The sequence below is a fragment of the Coregonus lavaretus genome (genome assembly GCF_964263955.1).
Source record: "Coregonus lavaretus genome assembly, chromosome: 25".
Classification (NCBI taxonomy): Eukaryota; Metazoa; Chordata; class Actinopteri; order Salmoniformes; family Salmonidae; genus Coregonus; species Coregonus lavaretus.
In genome coordinates this window covers 5,891,280-5,913,850 of record NC_140012.1, presented here as the reverse complement: position 1 = coordinate 5,913,850, position 22,571 = coordinate 5,891,280, and the positions used below count along the sequence as shown (strand labels likewise).

General features: G+C 41.5%; 1 protein-coding gene across 1 annotated transcript in view; it reads left to right on the top strand.

The window, feature by feature from the left end:
* LOC311100515 (rab11 family-interacting protein 3-like) overlaps positions 1–22,571 on the top strand; it is a gene marked incomplete at its 5' end in the record, with an annotated part of 97,972 nt that overhangs the window by 23,676 nt on the left and 51,725 nt on the right. Inside the window, one exon of the mRNA XM_084141435.1 lies at positions 7,824–7,900. Within this exon, the coding sequence (XP_083997561.1) occupies positions 7,824–7,900 (77 nt within the window). The remainder of the gene's footprint in view (positions 1–7,823; positions 7,901–22,571) is intronic.

Here is a 22,571-nt window from a genome sequence, read left to right as displayed (position 1 = left end):
AAAAATAGATAAGTAAAAAATAAAAAAAGCAAATAATTAAAGAGCAGCAGTAAAATAAAATAACAGTAGGGAGGCTATATACAGGGGGTACCAGTACAGAGTCAATTTGCGGGGGGAACCGGTTAGTCGAGGTGATTGAGGTAATATGTACATGTGGGTAGAGTTAAAGTGACTATGCAGAAATAATAAACAGAGCAGCAGCAGCGTAAAAGAGGGGGTGGGGTGGGAGGGACAATGCAAATAGTCCGGGTAGCCATGATTAGTTCAGGAGTCTTATGGCTTGGGGGTAGAAGCTGTTAAGAAGCCTTTTGGACCTAGACTTGGCGCTCGGGTACCGCTTGCCGTGCGGAAGCAGAGAGAACAGTCTGACTAGGGTGGCTAGAGTCTTTGACAATTTTTAGGGCCTTCCTTTGACACTGCCTGGTATAGAGGTCCTGGATGGCAGGATGCTTGGCCCCAGTGATTTACTGGGCCATACGCACTACCCTCCTGTAGTGCCTTGCGGTCGGAGGCCGAGCAGATGCCATACCAGACGGTGATGCAACCAGTCAGGATGCTCTCGATGGTGTAGCTGTATAACTTTTTGAGGATCTGAGGACCCATGCCAAATCTTTTCAGAATAGGCTTTGTCGTGCCCTCTTCACGACTGTCTTGGTGTGTTTGGACCATGATAGTTTGTTGGTGATGTGGACACCAAGGAACTTGAAGCTCTCAACCTGTTCCACTACAGCCCTGTCGATGAGAGTGGGGGCATGCTCAGTCCTCTTTTTTTCCCCCTGTAGTTCACAATCATCTCCTTTGTCTTGATCACGTTGAGGGAGAGGTTGTTATCCTGGCACAACACGGCCAGGTCTCTGACCTCCTCCCTATAGGCTGTCTCATTGTTGTCGGTGATCAGGCCTACCACTGTTGTCATCTGCAAACGTAATGATGGTGTTGGAGTCATGCCTGGCCATGCAGTCATGGGTGAACAGGGAGTACAGGAAGGGACTGAGCACGCACCCCTGAGGGGCCCCCGTGTTGAGGATCAGCGTGGCAGATGTGTTGTTACCTACCCTTACCACCTGGGGGCGGCCCGTCAGGAAGTCCAAGATCCAGTTGCAGAGGGAAGTGTTTAGTCCCAGGGTCCTTAGCTTAGTGATGAGCTTTGAGGGCACTATGGTGTTGAACGCTGAGCTGTAGTCAATGAATAGCATTCTCACGTAGGTGTTCCTCTTGTCCAGGTGGGAAAGGGCAGTGTGGAGTGCAATAGAGATTGCATCATCTGTGGATCTGTTGGGGCGGTAGGCAAATTGGAGTGGGTCTAGGGTTTCTGGGATAATGGTGTTGATGTGAGCCATCACCAGCCTTTCAAAGCACTTCATGGCTACAGATGTGAGTGCTACGGATCGGTAGTCATTTAGGCAGGTTACCTTAGTGTTCTTGGGCACAGGGACTATGGTGGTCTGCTTGAAACATGTTGGTATTACAGACTCAGTCAGGGACATGTTGAACATGTCAGTGAAGACACTTGCCAGTTGTCTTCACTGACATTCTGGCAAGGTGTTCCAGCTCCTTCTGGGGGTAGCTGCCATTGTTCATATGCCCACATCCATATTTTAGCGAAGGTGAACAGTTTCGATAAGTAGCAATTTTAATTCAGGCTGCACTCAAATCACATTGTTTTTATTTTCGCAGAATGTTTTCCTCTTCACCTCAGTAGTTAATGAGCTGACAAGAAGTGGTAAGGTATACAAAGGCTTAGCCTATATACCTTTCTTAACAAAGCATGTGCCTGACTACTGAGTCATCAGATTTCTGGAGCAGTGTTTCCTGAAAAGTTTGCATAGGTCGTAGGGGGCAACGAACGAAACCAGTGGCATCTTATGAGTCACTGTAAAGCTCTGATGAATTTATCCATCCCCGAAGTACCTCAAGCGTCAGTAATATTTCCATCATTATGCAAAGAATGTCACCCTGGTGCTATGCTGACATAATCATACAGAGAGAAAGTGTTGACATCACACGCTAGCTGTGTTTACATGCCGCACAGGTTTGTGTTGATGTCATCGCAATAGTGGGTTGCTGCCCTGGCTGCCACCACAGCTCTTTGCTTTGCTGTTGGTTTGTGTTGTGGAGTTTTCCCCCTGTGCTTTCTGTGTTACAACAGCCCCAGTTACCCGGATCGTTAATAAGTAATGTGCTGGAAAGCATGAGACACGAGGCACATGGACTTCTGCTAGGCCAGGTTTTTTGGGGGAGGGAGGGAGGGAGGTAGAAAGAGACTGGGCTTCAGGGTTGGGCGATGTCAACCTTTGTCCTTTCATGATTAAGTACCCTAAAAACATTGCGATATACGATGGTATCGCGCGCTATTGGCTGCCATTGGCCACCTACCTTGCTAATTTATTAAAAATAAAAAAAGATACCTTATTTACATACGTATTCAGACCCTTTGCTATGAGACTCGAAATTGGGCTCAGGTGCATCCTGTTTCCATTGATCATCCTTGATGTTTCTACAACTTGATTGGAATCCACCTGTGGTAAATTCAGTTGATTGGACATGATTTGGAAAGGCACACACCTGTCTAAGGTCCCACAGTTTCTTATATGTATTGAAATGGGTTATACATTCGATAGCAAAGGAATAGGACACTTGACATGGCCCTGTTGTGGGCTGCCCAGTCAGGTCTTTACTGTTTGGTGCCAATCAAGTTGAAATTGGCTATACATCGTCTGTCACATCACAATGTCGTCACCATCGATGATGGCTGTCAATCATCTTCGATATCCGATACTATTGCAATCCTACTGGGCTAAGGCAGTTAGGTCTTATTCACCTGAATAATTCAGTGTTTCTCTGTCACTCTCTCTTTCGCTCTCTCTCCCTCCCACTCCTATCTGATTGTCTCTCTGCCTCACTATGTCTATCTCCTGTCCCACTTTAAAGTTTCTCTCTCCTGGCGCCAGCTCCTTATCAGTTTCAGGAGACCTCACACAGGACAGGAGAAAGAGACGATAGTCAGGCCATGTGAACACTGTTCTAGGCTCACTGTAACAAGTCCATGATTTAACCTAATTATTTTCTGTAAACCTTGTCAAATCCCAATCTGTGCGGTCTTATATATTATGAATACCTAACCTAGCTAATCAATCTGTATTTAACTGTTATGAATTTGAGTTGCATTGAGTAGGAGTGGGTGTTTTGTTTGGAATCAAGACTCTAGTTTGCCATGAATGTGTGAAGATCAGAGCACTGATGTAACTTCCCAGGCCTCTCGCACTTCCAGTCCATCTGTCTGTATAGGCAGCATGGTGCTTTTAGCGAACCTAGCGCAGGGCTACCAGTATTCAGCACCAGTCACCCTCACCTTGTTTCCCTGGAGTCACATCAGAAAACCTGCTATTCCAGCTCCAACTGTTCTGCCAGTTCAGTTTCAATATTGACTTACTTTAATGCACCTCCAACTTGGTTTATCTTTGTCATTTCTCTGTCGGTTACTGGCTGGAGGTGCCTTTTTAATAAAGAAAAGCCTGTTGGCAGTGGAAATAACTTACCCCCTGGTGTGCCAATGGCATGTTTAAAATAGCTAAGCCAGTCTAGCACAGGGAGACGAGTTGAATAAAGCCAGTCAACTCTCGGTCCATTGTGACTCGAGCACTCTGCAGCCCTATACAGAGGGACAGGCAACCTTCTCAAGCGAACCTCCGCCAAGCACAAAATGAGACTTTTTTATATTCTACATAACTGCCCAGTAATATGTACCAGTCTTGAATAGCAGCAGCCATTATGTAAGAGCAGGGTACAGCGGCCGCTGCTGTCAAGAGCACTGTTTTGTGTTTTTAGCTCAGCAGCAGGATGCTATTCAGAGCTCTGTTTACTAGATACAAGAGCCTGCCCGAGTGGCTGCCGGGAGTCTGGCCAGACGCCCTATTGTCCGCTTCCGATTTATCCGTTTTGGGTTTCACAGCACTTATCTGCAGGTTCTTTCACAGGAGGCTCTAAATTGACACATCTGAATTTGGTGTTGTTTTGTTGTTTGATTTATCTGACACACTTAACACATCACATTGTACACGGTAGTCCTTGAAATGTGACTGTTACATAGTGGTCATTATCACTTGTTAAATCCACTTCAGTTAGTGTAGACGAAGGGGAGGAGACAGGTTAACTAAGGATTTTTAAGCTTTGAGACATGGATTGTGTATGTGAGCCATTCAGAGTGAACGTGCAAGACAAAAAATGTAAGTGCCTTTGAACGGGGAATGGTAGTAGGTGCCAGGTGCACCAGTTTGTTTCAAGAACTGCAACGCTGCTGGGTTTTTCACGCTCAACAGTTTCCCCATGTGCATCAAGAATGGTCTACCACCCAAAGGACATCCAGCCAACTTGACACCAGAGTATGTGAGACGAGCGTAGTAGGAGCGTAGCGAAGCGTGCCCAATTTCACTGGAGCGCGGCGCAAGTTTCCAAACGCGTCAACCTTCTCGCCTGCTCCAATTTCGCTCCAGTAGTGCTCACTTCACGAGCTCAGGGCATGCCCGGCCCAGCATGCATTTGTAGGCTACTTGTGTGTTGCTATAGCCCCTTGCTTTAGCTACTGTTATGGAGTTCGCTAAATATTTTCATTAAGAAACTGATAAAAAAACATAAGTGCAAAATCAAGGTGAGTTACAAAGATGAGGACCAAGAGAAAGAGAGGGAGTGCAGTGATGTAGTATCCACAACTAAAGAATCAATGTAGAATCTGAAAACTAAAGAAACGTATGGCCTCCATCATATCAGAAAGGAACGAGGTGGGTAGCAAGGTATTTATAAACAAAAAATCTGATCTCTTAAAAGTTTTCATTTTCGTTCTATTATTTATACAATAGGCTAGCATTGATTTTTGCCTAATAGGCCTGACATATGACCTCTTTCAAGGAACTTTCCGTTTTGATAGGGTTATTTTGCCTAAAAACCTTTAGGCCTACCTAAAGAAAAAGAAAAAAACAACTCCACATCCCTGCCCAACCCGGCAAGAGTGGCTCGAAGGGTGTTTAGCTTCCCCAGTGGCTCTGCAAGCACGGAGAGGGTATTCTCCGCTGCTGGCCTGCTCTCTAGGCACCATCGCATGAGCCTGAAGCCACAGACTCTGTCCAAACTCGTGTTTCTAAAAGTTAATTCAAAGGCACTGATCCTAATAAGGCATTTTTCGTTTTCATTTGTATTTAATTCTAAGTCAGTCAGCCTATATGCGCAATTTATAGACTAATGATTTAAAAAACAAAATGTTTAAATGCTGAGTGCTTAATGTTCCTGCCAGCCTAGTGTGTCGCACTCACATATGCTTAACCATTTATTTAGTTGTAGACTATAAAATTGAAATAATAGGCTAATAATAATATAGCCTAAATAAATGTTAGTTACTTCTTAGGCCACCTGTCTGGTTCCTGACCTATTTAGAGTGTTCATATGCTGTTTTAATAGATGTAGCCTATTTGAAAGGATGAGTGCTTTTTACAGTCACCTTTTCATGTTTATTAAAATACTTTGTATTCAAATCATATGGTTTGGTTTCAATACTTCAAAACCAAATGGTAGGTCCAGGTAGTCACAAAAATAGATGGTTGTTAAATGGTGAATTTGGAGCAGCGTTTTTTTTTCTCCTGTGAGCGAGGATGGGTTTTTAGCGGAGCAGTTGGAAAGGATGTGGAGCGGGAATTCCGACAGCTCAACTCTGCTCACATATACTCTGCTTGACACAACTGTGGGAGGCATTGGAGTCAACATAGGCCAGCATCCCTGTGGAATGCTTTCGAGAGTCCATGCTCCGACGAATTGAGGCTGTTCTGAGGGCAAAAGGGGTGGGATGCAACTCAATATTAGGAAGGTGTCCCTAATGTTTGGTATACTCTGTGTATACCTTTAAAGTTTGCACTTGTAATAAAAAAAGTTGAAATCCTTTTTTTATGCACTTGACTTAAACACAATGCAGCCTATTTTTCATTCTCTAACTCTGTGATATTTCTTCTTTTTTTAACCAAAACTTTAAGAATCCAGATTATTGTATGGGACAATATACAAACATTTTTGAGAAAGATAATTTGAGAAAAAAAAAATCTATTGAGTAAATGTATGTATTGGATTCTTTTAATTTTGATAATTCTTTCCATTGTGGTTATTTGTTGAAAATGTAAGGTTGTGTCATTAGAGTTGGGGTGTTGTCGCAATAAATTTTAGCGGAAAAAATGGGCTCTTTCCGCTGAAAAGTTTGAATACCATAACTTACACTACCAGTCAAAAGTTTGGACAAACCTACTCATTCAAGGGTTTTTCTTTATTTTTTACTATTTTCTACATTGTAGAATAATAGTGAAGACATCAAAACTATGAAATAACACATATGGGATCATGTAGTAACCAAAAGTGTTAAACAAATCAAAATATATTTTATATTTGAGATTCTTCAAATAGCCACCCTTTGCCTTGATGACAGCTTTGCACACTCTTGGCATTCTCTCAACCAGCTTCACCTGGAATGCTTTTCCAACAGTCTTGAAGGAGTTCCCACATACACTACCGCCATTCAAAAGTTTGGGGTCACTTAGAAATTTCCTTGTTTTTGAAAGAAAATCATTTTTTCTGTCCATTAAAATAACATAAAATGGATCAGAAATACAGTGTAGACATTGTTAATGTTGTAAATTGCTATTGTAGCTGGAAATGGCAGATTTTTAATGGAATATCTACATAGGCGTACAGAGGCCCATTATCAGCAACCATCAGTCCTGTGTTCCAATGGCACGTTGTGTTTGCTAATCCAAGTTTATCATTTTAAAAGGCTAATTGATCATTAGAAAACCCTTTTGCAATTATGTGAGCACAGCTGAAAACTGTTGTGCTGATTAAAGAAGCAATAAAACTGGCCTTCTTGAGACAAGTTGAGTATCTGGAGCATCAGCAATTGTGGGTTCGATTACAGGCTCAAAATGGCCAGAAACAAATAACTTTCTTCTGAAACTTGTCAGTCTATTCTTGTTCTGAGAAATGAAAGTTATTCCATGCGAGAAATTGCCAAGAAACTGAAGATCTCGTACAACGCTGTGTACTACTCCCTTCACAGAACAGCGCAAATAGTACCCGCAAAACACCAGTCTCAACGTCAACAGTGAAGAGGCGACTCCGGGATGCTGACCTTCTAGGCAGAGTTGCAAAGAAAAAGCCATATCTCAGACTTCCCATCTTTTCTTTTTATTGGCCAGTCTGAGATATGGCTTTTTCTTTGCAACTCTGCCTAGAAGGTCAGCATCCCGGAGTCGCCTCTTCACTGTTGACGTTGAGACTGGTGTTTTGCGGGTACTATTTAATGAAGCTGCCAGTTGAGGACCTGTGAGGCGTCTGTTTCTCAAACAAGACACTCTAATGGATTTGTCCTCTTGCTCAGTTGTGCACCGGGGCCTCCCACTCCTCTTTCTATTCTGGTTAGAGCCAGTTTGCGTGTGTAAAGCAGTCAAGGCAAAGGTTGGCTATTTGAAGAATGTCAAATATAACATATATTTTGATTTTTTTAGCACTTTTTTGGTTACTACATGATTCCATATGTGTTATTTCATAGTTTCGATGTCTTCACTATTATTCTACATTGTAAAAAATAGTAAAAATAAAGAAAAACCCTTGGATGAGTAGGTGTGTCCAAACTTTTGACTGGTAGTGTAAATCTTTGTTTAATTTGAGTTGACCCTATTTACTCTGTTTACCTAACTACATCTGTGTAGTGGCAGTGTTCTATTGTTTTTGTGGCATATTGGCTCTGTCTTTACAATAGAATTGTCTTGACTTTGTTCTGTATCTGTTTGCAGGTACAGAGCCCCAGCTCTACGATGTGCACTTCAGCCCAGGGGACGGAGCAGTGGGCTGCCCAGAGGAGTACGATGAGGTGGGTGATGTTATTGGATATAGTCATCACAGTTATTGGTTACATTAGTTAATACTGGTAATATGACCACTCAACACATACTTAACTACATTATAATAGCAGTGTGACTGCACAGCATATGAATGAACCCCCAACATAAAGCAGCATGATATGGGTGATCTAATATGAATGAGCAGTCCTGTATAGTGGTATAGCATGGTATACCACTGTGATTGGCCATTTGTAATTTATTATGACCTTGTGTGGTCCAGTTGTGCTGTTCCCATTGTCCCTTTGAATACAGAGTTCCCAGGCTGAACTCTCTGTGCCCACACACATCCCACAGTAATTCAGTGAGTGGCCAGCAAAGCTATCATTACCACTCCATGAATATTCCGCATGCTGAACACTACAGTTTGGCACCGGTCGTATGACATCTGGCTGATTTTTCACATCGTATTTTTCTTTCGACCATATATTGAATGGTTAGAGTTTCTGGTCGTACTTTACACATGAATGCTATTATGTTTTTTCAGCTGCGGTGAGCATATCTGAAATTCCTGGCTCATCTCGTGCGTGGACTTTAACAATCCTTTCAGCTGCCTCCTCAAGATTAAACCTTTTTCGACTGTTATTCAGTCCGTTTGCTTTGAGCACTGTAGTATGAGTGCACTGTATGCTGCCTAAGTCAGTGAGACGGCACACTGTGCAGTTTCAGCGCCCCCCATTGGTATTAGTGCAGTCTGTAGTCTCAGTACAGTATACAGCCTTGGTAGGGCTGTCCGACCCAAACAAATATTGGTCAACTGAAAGTAGTCTGTTTTTTTGACCAATCGATTGGTTGAATTTTTAAACGTGTATTTTTCCATATATAGACACATCCTATGTGTTTTAATAAAATCAACTATATATGCATTGAGCTTGTCTGATGCTTTAAGCTCACTGTTTGATGAAATAAGACACAAATTATTCAAGAGGGAGCCAGAGATAAAAATAATCTTAACCTGTCCCGACCATCCTCCTCCTGCTCCTACTGGCTTACTCAGATTCTGCCATTTATCTCCTGAAGTTTCCGGTAATAGGCTACACGAGGAGTCGGCAAACTTTCTCATGTGGAATGCCAATTTATCTTACCATTTCTACCGATCTGCGTGCCAGTTATGGTTTTCATATGCACATTTTCATGGAACAGTTTCATTTAATTTATATTCGTATCTCAAAATAATTTTCATGTGGTTAATCAAAATTCTATCCAAATGAAAATGATAACCTAAAAAGTAACTTCCATTGCCAACTAGGCTATGTAAAAAAAAGCCTATAATGCCAACAAATTAAAACATTGCAGCCTGCAGGTAGAAGATATCCAGATTAAAAATAAATATCCTATAAATCACATTGGCTACGCAAGGCCTGTCAGCAACACACTTTAAACATTGTATCAACTATTAACTTGGGTCCGGCCTGAAGCTCCTTGCTACATTGTATAAAATATTCTGGGCCCTAGAGTTTCCAGCGCCAGTGAGCTTGGGACAGACACAGCTGTAGGCTATTTGCGCAAAGAATAAGAAGTAATCAGGTAGGCCTATTTTATGACGTTTCCACTGAATCAGAGCATGACATTTTTCCCTTACATGGTGAGTGGTTATAGAAAGGAAGAGAGCTGGAAAGATTATTATTGTCATTCTTAATGAATGTAAAATCAGACTTCATTTGCTTGCGGTTTGAGGTGAAGAAAACATTACTTTGAGAAGCTCCACATTTCATCAAATCCCCAAATATTCAAAATGATTTGCCTACATTTGTGAGCAGGCCAGGTAGCCTATAGGCCTACTTCTATGCGTAATCAGGTGCGTGTCCTTACTCAACATTGACAGGAGCGCTCCAAACAAAAGACTGACTAAATTGATAAAACTCGTAAATGGGATTAAATAAACCAAAACTTGTTTCTCACAAGTGTAGCATAGGTTGTGCGCTTTGCAAACAACATGTCCACTCCAACAATGAGAACGGTAAAAGACTGGAATAATAATATATTGAATGCATTAACAGCCATTACCGTAACCAAACAAACACTGTAGATTAGAAATTATAGGAATTAACGGTAAATGTACTACTGGGGATATAGCCTATTTAATGGGGAATTAATAGACACTAACAATCAAATGCAAACAATTCACACAATGAAGTTATGAAACAATGAATGTGCACAAATTGGCGGGAGAGAGCGCATTCTGGAGAGAGACGTGCATTGTGCAGCCACACTCCCCTTCTTCTTGGACTGTGCCATCCCCGCGGCCTCCGCAATGGATTAGTTCACTGAGATGGGTGCGAATAAGACAGGTGTCTTGTGTGCCATAAAAACAACAACAATAAATATATATATATATATATATATATATACACACACACACACACACACACACACACACACACACACACACACACGGTACCAGTCAAAAGTTTGGACACACCTACTCATTCAAGTTGTATTTTTTTAATAAAAAAAAAAACTATTTTCTACATTGTAGAATAATAGTGAAGACATCAAGACTATGAAATAACACATATGGAATCATAAAGTAACCAAAAAAGTGTTAAACAAATCAAAATATATTTTATATTTGAGGTTCTTCAAATAGCCACCCTTTGCCTTGATGGCAGCTTTGCACACTCTTGGCATATGTATATACTGTATTCTATTCTACTGTATTTTAGTCTATGCCACTCCAACATTGCTCATCCTAATATTTATAATATTTATATATTCCTTAATTCCATTATTCTACTTTTAGGTTGTGTGTATTATGTGTATTGTTGTGAATTGTTAGATATACTGCACTGTTGAAGCTAGAAACACAAGCATTTTGCTACACTCGCAATAACATCTGCTAAACATGTGTATGTGACAAATACGATTTGATTTGATTAACCTGTGTATCCACTTATCCTTCAGACAAGGAGGTGACTGAAAATGTTGTGTTGTTTGATGCAAAATAACACTTTACAATATAAATGCATTATTATTCCCATACCATTATTACGGAGAATCAGGCAAATTATGCTACCCTCTGCCTATTGGCTACTTTCTCAAAACACCACACTGCCCCTTTAAGACATCATAAAAGCTGACTGGCTTTTAAAAGATGGCTAGAAATGCACAAATGTTGTGCTCTTGTAGGAAGCAACCACTCCCCCATTGTTGACTAGACATTTGCTATAACTGGGCTAATAACTTACTAACTAGTAAATAGTATGAACAAATGTGCACAGGTGGCTACATGTAGCTCTCGCTTTGATCTCAAAATAATCACATCTACTAGCAACTGCTCATGCTGTAAACACAGTCCAGTTCAAAGTGAATGGCACAGCAGTTTAGAGGGAACATTTGCTCCAACCCAGCACTAAAACAATTTGGTCTTAATAGCTAGAGCCTGGAATTGCCACGATACAATATTATCACAATGCTCAGGTGCCGATACGATATGTATTGCGATTTTCACAATTCTATATGTACAGTGCATTCGTAAAGGATTCAGACCCCTTCACTTTTTCCACATTTTGTTACGTAAGTCTTTTTCTAAAATTGATTAATTTACACACAACACCCTATAGTGACAAAGCAAAACCAGGTTTGTAGACATTTTGGCAAATTTCTTACAAATAAAACACAGAAATACATTATTTACATAAGTATTCAGACCCTTTGCTATGAGACTCGAAATTGAGCTCAGGTGCATCCTGTTTCCATTGATCATCCTTGATGTTTGTACAACTTGATTGGAGTCCACCTGTGGTAAATTCAATTGATTGGACATGATTTGGAAAGGCACACACCTGTCTATATAAGGTCCCACAGTTGACAGTGCATGTCAGAGCAAAAATCATTCCATGAGGTCGAAGGAATTGTCCATAGAGCTCCGAGACAGGATTGTGTCGAGGCACAGATCTGGGGAAGGGTACCAAAAAATGTCTGCAGCATTGAAGGTCACCAAGAACACAGTGGCCTCCATCATTCTTAAATGGAAGAACAAAGGACTGAGTAAAGGGTTTGAATGCTTATGTAAATGCAATATTTCAGTTTTTTGTTTTTTATAAATTAGCACAAAAAATGTCTGCTGCAAAGGACAAGAGTGAGCCATTAGAAAACGAGTTTTGATCAGTTATGGAAATAAGTGTTGAAAACGAATTGGCTCCCTATTTAAAAAGAAGATGGAGAACAAGCTGTGAAGGAAAAATACTGGAGGTTTGGTGCAGGTACAGCCAACTAGCACAAAAATAATATTGTCAAACATATGGTCAATCATAATATCCCGATATGTAACTATTACTTTTTTCCCCTTATCACTATTAACTACTTGACATGTTGAATCAAGTCCAACGCCCTTTTTAAATGGACTTTGATTATTATTAACCCCAATAATACCTCCACGATGCGGAGAACATGGACGGAATCACGGAATTCGGACATTAAAACGGAATTCAACAATAGGAAAAAAATGCAGGAATGCCCATCTGTGTGTGCTGTTTGTTTACCACTTTGTGTAGCCATTAGCCTTGATGCTAATAATGACAACTGTATTCTGGTGGATGAAAAGGCTTTCCCAAAAACCTTCTCAATAAAATATCTCAAGTATGCCGACCTGGTATCATGATTATTTGCGTTAATCCAGTGGCGATTTGTTTAGCAAACTCTGCAGTTACATGTATGCTACAGAAACACAGCTAACCAAACAAGTCTCTCTGGTGCTGCAGTTGAATTATAGGGTATCTACACCCCCAAAAAAAAATGTATCATATTTTTTTCACCCTCAAAAGTGGTCTCTTGATGTGGTTTAATTATTGTTGTGGACTTAGAACATCCAATTTGGACGTTTTTCTATTAAAACATTTAGATTTTTGAGCGCAACCCCCCCCCCCCCAAAAAAAAAAAAAAATGGAGAATATTGAATTTGGGAAAAAATTCTAACAGATTTTATAGGTCCTTACTTAGGGTGTCCAATTATAAACACCTATTTTGAACAATGGGTAAAGTAATATGTTAAATGTGTACATAATCCTCTAACAAACCTCATGTCTCTATCATAATCCGTTCAAAAGTTATTGGAGTTGTTACCCTTGTAGGATGGCCAAAATTCGAGGCCAGAAAACAAAAGTGGTCAGATATTGCACAGCATCACGTCAGCTAGGCTGGATGCTGTGTGAGGCTACCTGACAGGCTCACTTTCCCGTTGAACTCGTCATCTTTCTTCTAGATTCCGCAAGACATAAAACAATATAGAGGTAAAATAGATATTGAATTTCAGACATGACGGGGTATTTTCATATTAATGCGAAATTCCTTTTCTTTTTAGAAGATTTCTCACAAAAACAATCTGTGAAATGTCAACGGAGCACTGATCGCACCGCAAGCTTTTTATTTTCAAAGTCTTTTACATTTAATTCAGCTCGTGTCATGGTAATTAAACTTTTTGCGACCTGGAAAAACAGCTTTGAAAACGACCACCACAACATGTAAATCCTCAAAGGTTTCTGCACTGCTCTGTCAATCTACATCATTATAGGATGTATTGGGTTACGAAATCTGACTTTTTACATATACTGTTAATGAAATGTTAGAGAAAGACCCCATTGAACGATTCAGAACATGAAAAATGCTAGTGAAATGCTAGTTTTCACCCACTGGGCAGAGTGTGTGGACACCCTACCCTACTGTAGTTATTGCACACAACTCAACAAAAACACAGTGAAGTGAGTTACAGAAACTGGTCTGTCCTCTCCATAACATTGAACTAAACATAAACTGCTGCATCTCTACAGTATACATTTTAATCAAATCTCCTGCCCTAAGAAATAGCAGTAGCTGAATTGGATAGTTTGGGGAGAGTTGGTGCTTCTGAAGTCGACGCCACACCTGTGTCCCTTAACTCGTTTTTCCCCCTGGGGTCCGGGCAGTGAAGGTTCCTCTCTCAATGGCCACGCTGTTCTAGGCTCTCAAAACAGGAGAAGTGAGGTAGCTGGGCGGAGTACCTGCTTTCCTTGAGAAAACCAAAGGCCCCACCCTCCTTCTCCTACTTTTCCTCTTCCTTTGCCTTCCCGCTCTCAAACAAACACCCAGCCAGTGTGTTGTTACCCCCTGTCATTGTGAGAGAATATCTCTCTGCCAGGACATAGTCATTGTATATACATACATAGCCCCTCTCCTCAGCCTCCTCCCCAGCCAAAGGGCTCCATCTCTAAGCTTATGTCATGCTGGTTTTGTCTCCTTAAGGTAAACAGTGAGTAAAATAAAAAAGTAAACAGCGAGTCAGTTTATGGCTATGCACATACAGTGAGGGGAAAAAAGTATTTGATTCCCTGCTGATTTTGTACGTTTGCCCACTGAGAAAGAAATGATCAGTCTATAATTTTAATGGTAGGTTCATTTGAACAGTGAGAGACAGAATAACATTTTAAAAAATCCAGAAAAATGCACGTCAAAAATGTTATAAATTGATTTGCATTTTAATGAGGGAAATAAGTATTTGACCCCCTCTCAATCAGAAAGATTTCTGGCTCCCAGGTGTCTTTTATACAGGTAACGAGCTGAGATTAGGAGTACACTCTTAAAGGGAGTGCTCCTAATCTCAGCTTGTTACCTGTATAAAAGACACCTGTCCACAGAAGCAATCAATCAATCAGATTCCAAACTCTCCACCAAGGCCAAGACCAAAGAGCTCTCCAAGGATGTCAGGGACCAGATTGTAGACCTACACAAAGCTGGAATGGGCTACAAGACCATCGCCAAGCAGCTTGGTGAGAAGGTGACAACAGTTGGTGCGATTATTCGCAAATGGAAGAAACACAAAATAACTGTCAATCTCCCTCGGCCTGGGGCTCCATGCAAGATGGAGTTGCAATGATCATGAGAACGGTGAGGAATCAGCCCAGAACTACACGGGAGGATCTTGTCAATGATCTCAAGGCAGCTGGGACCATAGTCACCAAGAAAACAATTGGTAACACACTATGCCGTGAAGGACTGAAATCCTGCAGCGCCCGCAATGTCCCCCTGCTCAAGAAAGCACATATACATGCCCGTCTGAAGTTTGCCAATGAACAACTCAATGATTCAGAGGAGAACTGGGTGAAAGTGTTGTGGTCAGATGAGACCAAAATGGAGCTCTTTGGCATCAACTCAACTCGCCGTGTTTGGAGGAGGAGGAATGCTGCCTATGACCCCAAGAACACCATCCCCACCGTCAAACATGGAGGTGGAAACATTATGCTTTGGGGGTGTTTTTCTGCTAAGGGGACAGGACAACTTCACTGCATCAAAGGGACGATGGACGGGGCCATGTACCGTCAAATCTTGGGTGAGAACCTCCTTCCCTCAGCCAGGGCATTGAAAATGGGTCGTGGAAGGGTATTCCAGCATGACAATGACCGATAACACACGGCCAAGGCAACAAAGGAGTGGCTCAAGAAGAAGCACATTAAGGTCCTGGAGTGGCCTAGCCAGTCTCCAGACCTTAATCCCATTGAAAATATGTGGAGGGAGCTGAAGGTTTGAGTTGCCAAATGTCAGCCTTGAAACCTTAATGACTTGGAGAAGATCTGCAAAGAGGAGTGGGACAAAATCCCTCCTGAGATGTGTGCAAACCTGGTGGCCACCAAGTACTAAGTCATGTTTTGCATAGGGGTCAAATACTTATTTCCCTCATTAAAATGCAAATCAATTTATAACATTTTTGACATACGTTTTTCTGGATTTTTTTGTTGTTATTCTGTCTCTCACTGTTCAAATAAACCTACCATTATATTATTAGACTGATCATTTCTTTGTCAGTGGGCAAACGTACAAAATAAGCAGGGGATCAAATACTTTTTTTCCCTCACTGTACAGTATATGGCATTCTCTGTCCAATCATACAAGCCTATAAATATTGGTAGAAGAGGCGGTGGCTTAATGATTCACCCTGTCAAATTTGTCCAGGAACTAGAGTCATTGAAGCGGAAAAATGTAAAGGGGACATTGCTCCCTCTATTTCATGTGACATTTTGACCATCAAATTCAGTGAGAGGAGTAGATTAGGTGGTAGTAGAGGTACCGTAGGCTATACTGTTGCCTTCCCCTGCCCTTCGGACTCTTTTCAGTCTCCAGACTCCACCCCTTTAGAGAACCCACTGGAGCTGACATAGGTGTTGGGCATTCTATGTTTTTCACTGTATTCTGAGAGTGAAAGGGAGGAAGCGCTAGTGGGAAATTACGGGGCGTCGGTCTCATGTCAGGCCAGTCTTCCTGCCTGTGAGCCCCACGCAGACATCATGGTTTTGGGCATGGTGGACAGCCCTCTGGGCCCGGTTCCTCCTGGAGCTCCACAAAGACAGGTAGGGGAGGCTCTTTGACTATTGTTCTTATGTCCTCGGTCACCTAAGCTAAAGTTAGGCCTGATTATGAATAACCAGACAATGTCTATGAAACCAGGCAACATGTATTTATTGATTATAATGTGAGATTAGCGATGTATTAATTGTTGATCAAATGCAAACGAGAGGAGACGTATGAGAGTTTGTGCGTGCAAAACCTATTGTTGTTCGTTGCCCAGTATATAACGTTGTTCATTTATTTGGGATCAGGAAGTACAACTGTGATGTAATCATGTTTGACAATTACATCGTGAGGGTTAAGCTTAAATGTAGACGCTTACCTTGTTATCCTCGTTTATTGAAAAGGGTTTTGTTCATTTCCTGGTCTGAGAATTGATGGGCAAAAGGGGTGCGTTGAGCGCATACTTAATGAATGGTACAGGTAAAGCAGTAGCTTATCCCGGGGGACGTACATCTTTATGTCCCAGGTTGTATTTATGCTTAAAAGCATGTGTGGCACCTTTATTGATATGTTTGCTGGAAGTAATTAATGTATGATTGTGATTTTGTTTTGTATACTGAGTAAAAATGTTAATTGTATTTGTTGTCCGTAGTTTATGCCTGCCCAAGCCATAATCCCACCGCCACCATTGGGCACTCTATTCATAACGTTGACATCAGCAAACCGCTCGCCCACACAACGCCATACACGTGGTCTGCGGTTGTGAGGCCGGTTGGACGTACTGCCAAATTCTTTAAAACAACATTGGAGGAGGCTTATGGTAGAGAAATTAACATTCAATTCTCTGGCAACCGCTCTGGTGGACATTCCTGCATTCAGCATGCCAATTGCACTCTCCCTCAAAACTGGAGACATCTGTGGCATTGTGTTCTGTGACAAAACGGCACATTTTAGAGTGGCCTTTTATTGTCGCCAGCACAAGGTGCACCTGTGTAATGATCATGCTGTTTAATCAGCTTCTTGATATGCCACACATGTCAAGTGGATGGATTATCTTGGCAAAGGAGAAATGCTCACTAACAGGGATGTAAACAAATTTGTGCACAACATTTGAGAGAAATAAGCTTTTTGTGCGTATGGAACATTTCTGGGATCTTTTATTTCAGCTCATGAAACATGGGACCAACACTTTACATGTTGCTTTTATGTTTTTGTTCAGTGTATATATATATTGTACGGTTTCGCTGGCTATATCAATTCTTAACCTTCTAAATTAAAAGCCTCACTTTGGCAACAAAAAAACATCGACTTCGTCAGCCTCCTCACTGTTAAAATCCAACCGCTGTTTGGACGTTGCTCTAATATGGTCTGTTCTGAAAATAGGCTACTCTTTCTTTCCTCATTAACTGTCTATGATTGGTGATATTACACTGTGACGTGAAAAGAGTCAGTTTAAAGTAATTTCCAGATTTCTATAAAATATGACCTATAATGAATTGCAATGGGTGCTGCCCATCTGAGCCCTATTCACATACACTGACTGTTCAATAGATCATCTCTGGCTGATGGAGAGACGTGATGGAGAGTGTTTTTGGTGGCAATCAGCTTTGAAATCAGCATATTTTGCGTTATGGTTTGCATATCATCACAAACAAAGTACTACAAGTAGTGAATTGATGTTAGTTTCAGTTGTAAGCTAGGTATCTTCTTGCATTGCAAAGTGTTGTAGCGTGCATGCACATTGTTTTGCAAACAGTAATTAAGTTTCTAAAGTTGATCTGTTAGACACATTTTCACAGAAGTACCGAAAGTAACCAACATTCTAGTACGGAACCATTTTTCTTGTTCTAGTATCGAAAAAGTACAGAGGTTTCGGTATACAGTGCAACACTACTACCGGTCATAAAAAAAATTAATGCGAGTAGACTGCTGATTGGCCAGCCCTTCCTCCTCAGGAGGATGACATCATCTTCTGAGGAAATAATTTGGGTTTTTGAAACGGTCTGTTTGAGATACAAGTTTTAGGTTTTTGTGTTTTACGTGTTTTTTTTCTCTCCAATTTATGCTTTGGCCACATGCGAGTATAGGAAGAGTCAACAACATTATTTGGTTATGAGTTAACAGAATATTCCGTTTTAAAAGTGAGATTTTCACTGGACAGTTACTTCAAGTCTTGTCAGTGCAGCTACATTATGTGATGCTGTAAAGTTTAACAGACTTATCTCTATATTTGCACTTTGGCCTCTAAGCAATGCACAATGTCCATAATTCATCTGTGCTGCTTCATCTGGTTTCATTATACAGTCAGGTCCAAAATTATTGGCACCCTTGAAAAACATGAGCAAAAAAGACCCCTTGACTTTTTCCACATTTTGTTACGTTACAGCCTTATTCTAAAATTAATTAAATTGTTTTCCCCCTTCATCAATCTACACACAATAACCCATAATGACAAAGCAAAAACAGGTTTTTAGAAAATTTTGCTAATTTCTTAAAAATCTCAAACTGAAATATTACATTTTAAATAAGTGTTCAGACCCTTTACTCAGTACTTTGTTGAAGCACCTTTGGCAGCGATTACAGCCTCGAGTCTTCTTGGGTAAGACGCTACAAGCTAGGCACACCTGTATTTGGGGAGTTTCTCCCATTCTTCTCTGCAGATCCTCTTAATCTCTGTCAGGTTGGATGGGGAGCGTCGCTGCACAGCTATTTTCAAGTCTCTCCAGAGATGTTCGATCGAGTTCAAGTCCGGGATCTGGCTGGGCCACTCAAGGACATTCAGAGACTAGTCCCGGAGCCACTCCTGCATTGCCTTTCTTGGCTGTGTGCTTAGGGTTGTTATCCTGTTGGAAGGTGAACCTTCACCCCAGTCTGAGGTCCTGAGCGCTTTGGAGCAGGTTTTCATCAAGGATCTCTCTGTACTTTGCTCCGTTCATCTTTCCCTCGATCCTCACTAGTCTCCCAGTCCCTGCCGCTGAAAAACATCCCCACAGCATGATGCTGCCACCACCATGCTTCACCGTAGGGATGGTGCCAGGTTTCCTCCAGACGTGGCGCTTGGTTTGTGGTGGTGGCAGCATCAGAGTTCAATCTTGGTTTCATCAGACCAGAGAATCTTGTTTCTCATTGTCTGAGTGTCCTTTAGGTGCTTTTTGGCAAAATCCAAGAGGGCTGTCGTGCTTTTTACTGAAGAGTGGCTTCTGTCTGGCCACTCTACCATAAAGGCCTCATTGGTGAAGTGCTGTAGAGATGGTTGTCCTTCTGGAAGGTTCTGCCATCTCCACAGATTAACTCTGGAGCTCTGTCAAAGTGATCATCGGGTTCTTGGTCACTTCCCAGGCCGTTTTGTCATTATGGGGTATTGTGTGAAGGTTGAGGGATTATTTATTTTTTAAATCAATTTTAGAGTAAGGCTGTAACATAACAAAATGTGGGGAAGGGGTCTGAATACTTTATGAATGCACTATATATAATACAAATGCTGACCTATATTGTGTGCTCATGTGACGATTCACCGATACGACTCAAATGTTTAAGATATGACTGCATCGCTCCGCGGACCCTAAACCGATCCAAATGTAGTATGCATTGGTCAGAAAATTTATTCAAATGTTACGAATCACAGATTCACTGAAATGTTTTGCTCATATGACTTTCTTTCTTCCTTCGGAAAATACCTAATATTTTGTGACCACTGATGTGTGCTCTCCTTCAGTGTTGAACTAAGCATGTAATTGTGTTGACAGTCATTGATCTACAAGTAATTTTTCATGCCGTCCAACCCCAGGGAATATCAGTAGCCTAGTCAAACTGCACACTGTGCCCAGCTTCACACGTTGACCAACGTGATGATCAATTGAAACAGGATGCGCCCAGCTTCACAGGCGGCCTGTTCCTGATCTTGCACATCTGCGTGGCACCTTAAGCATTCAAATGCTAAAATGGCTTGCGTGATATTAATCTGAGAGTGTTAGTGGGGTGATAGATGTCTAGTCTCCCTTATGGCTCAGATCAGGTGCCTACGCAGTACATACACCATAAACATGCTTAATCTACACACGCACACAGTACATACACTATAGACATACATCATTTACAAACACACACACACACAGAAAAGTCAGCTCAGACAGAATATGAATGTGTTTATGTAACAAATGTTAGTGCATCGAATTGTATTGCATTGAACCGCATCGCATTGATTAATTCTCTAATCACACCGAATCGTTTCAAACTAAAACGTATAGTTCCATGTATCTACAGTGAGGGAAAAAAGTATTTGATCCCCTGCTGATTTTGTACGTTTGCCCACTGACAAAGACATGATCAGTCTATAATTTTAATGGTAGGTTTATTTGAACAGTGAGAGACAGAATAACAACAACAAAGTGCAGAAAAACGCATGTCAAAAATGTTATAAATTGATTTGCATTTTAATGAGGGAAATAAGTATTTGACCCCTCTGCAAAACATTACTTAGTACTTGGTGGCAAAACCCTTATTGGCAATCACAGAGGTCAGACGTTTCTTGTAGTTGGCCACCAGGTATGCACACATCTCAGGAGGGATTTTGTCCCACTCCTCTTTGCAGATCTTCTCCAAGTCATTAAGGTTTCGAGGCTGACGTTTGGCAACTCGAACCTTCAGCTCCTTCCACAGATTTTCTATGGGATTAATGTCTGGAGACTGGCTAGGCCACTCCAGGACCTTAATGTGCCTCTTCTTGAGCCACTTCTTTGTTGCCTTGGCCGTCTGTTTTGGGTCATTGTCATGCTGGAATACCCATCCACGACCGATTTTCAATGCCCTGGCTGAGGGAAGGAGGTTCTCACTCAAGATTTGACGGTACATGGCCCTGTCCATCGTCCCTTTGATGCGGTGAAGTTGTCCTGTCCCCTTAGCAGAAAAACACCCCCAAAGCATAATGTTTCCACCTCCATGTTTGATGGTGGGGATGGTGTTCTTGGGGTCATAGGTAGCATTCCTCCTCCTCCAAACACAGCGAGTTGAGTTGATGCCAAAGAGCTCGATTTTGGTCTCATCTGACCACAACACTTTCACCCAGTTCTCCTCTGAATCATTCAGATGTTCATTGGCAAACTTCAGACGGGCCTGTATATGTGCTTTCTTGAGCAGGGGGACCTTGCGGGCGCTGCAGGATTTCAGTCCTTCACGGCGTAGTGTGTTACCAATTGTTTTCTTGGTGACTATGGTCCCAGCTGCCTTGAGATCATTGACAAGATCCTCCCGTATAGTTCTGGGCTGATTCCTCACCGTTGTCATGATCATTGCAACTCCACGAGGTGAGATCTTGCATGGAGCCCCAGGCCGAGGGAGATTGACAGTTATTTTGTGTTTCTTCCAATTGCGAATAATCGCACCAACTGTTGTCACCTTCTCACCAAGCTGCTTGGCGATGGTCTTGTAGCCCATTCCAGCCTTGTGTAGGTCTACAATCTTGTCCCTGACATCCTTGGAGAGCTCTTTGGTCTTGGCCATGGTGGAGAGTTTGGAATCTGATTGATTGATTGCTTCTGTGGACAGGTGTCTTTTATACAGGTAACAAGCTGAGATTAGGAGCACTCCCTTTAAGAGTGTGCTCCTAATCTCAGCTCGTTACCTGTATAAAAGACACCTGGGAGCCAGAAATCTTTCTGATTGAGAGGGGGTCATATACTTATTTCCCTCATTTAAAATGCAAATCAATGTATAACATTTTTGACATGCGTTTTTCTGGATTTTTTTGTTGTTATTCTGTCTCTCACTGTTCAAATAAACCTGCCATTAAAATTATAGACTGATCATTTCTTTGTCAGTGGGCAAAAGTACAAAATCAGCAGTGGATTAAATACTTTTTTCCCTCACTGTAGATAGGTATCGAATCGTCTTCAAAGGGAAAGATGCACATCCCTAACATTCTTCTATCCTAATACAATTGCTCAGACAAAGATTTTGTTTAAAGGTCCAATGCAGCCGTTTTATCTCAATATCAAATAATTTCTGGGTAACAATTAAGTACCTTACTCTGATTGTTTTCAATTAAAATGGTCAAAAAGAAACAAACATAGCTTCTTAGCAAAGAGCAATTTCTCAAGCAATACTTTTTTTTAAGACTGTCTGGGAGTGGGGAGGGGAAAACTAGCTGTTATTAGCAGAGAGGTTTGGAACTCTCTTTCTTATTGGTCTATTAACTAATTTACCTCCTGGTTATGTCACCAGGCAGGCCAAAACTCCATCCCACCACAGCAGGCTGAAATTTCAGGCGGTCTTTTCAAACAGCTCTTGCAGTAACAGCATTGTAATTTTCACACTTTCACAGTATAATTCCAACATCATAGTGTGGAAATGATATATAAAACACAGGAAAATCACGTTTTTGACTGC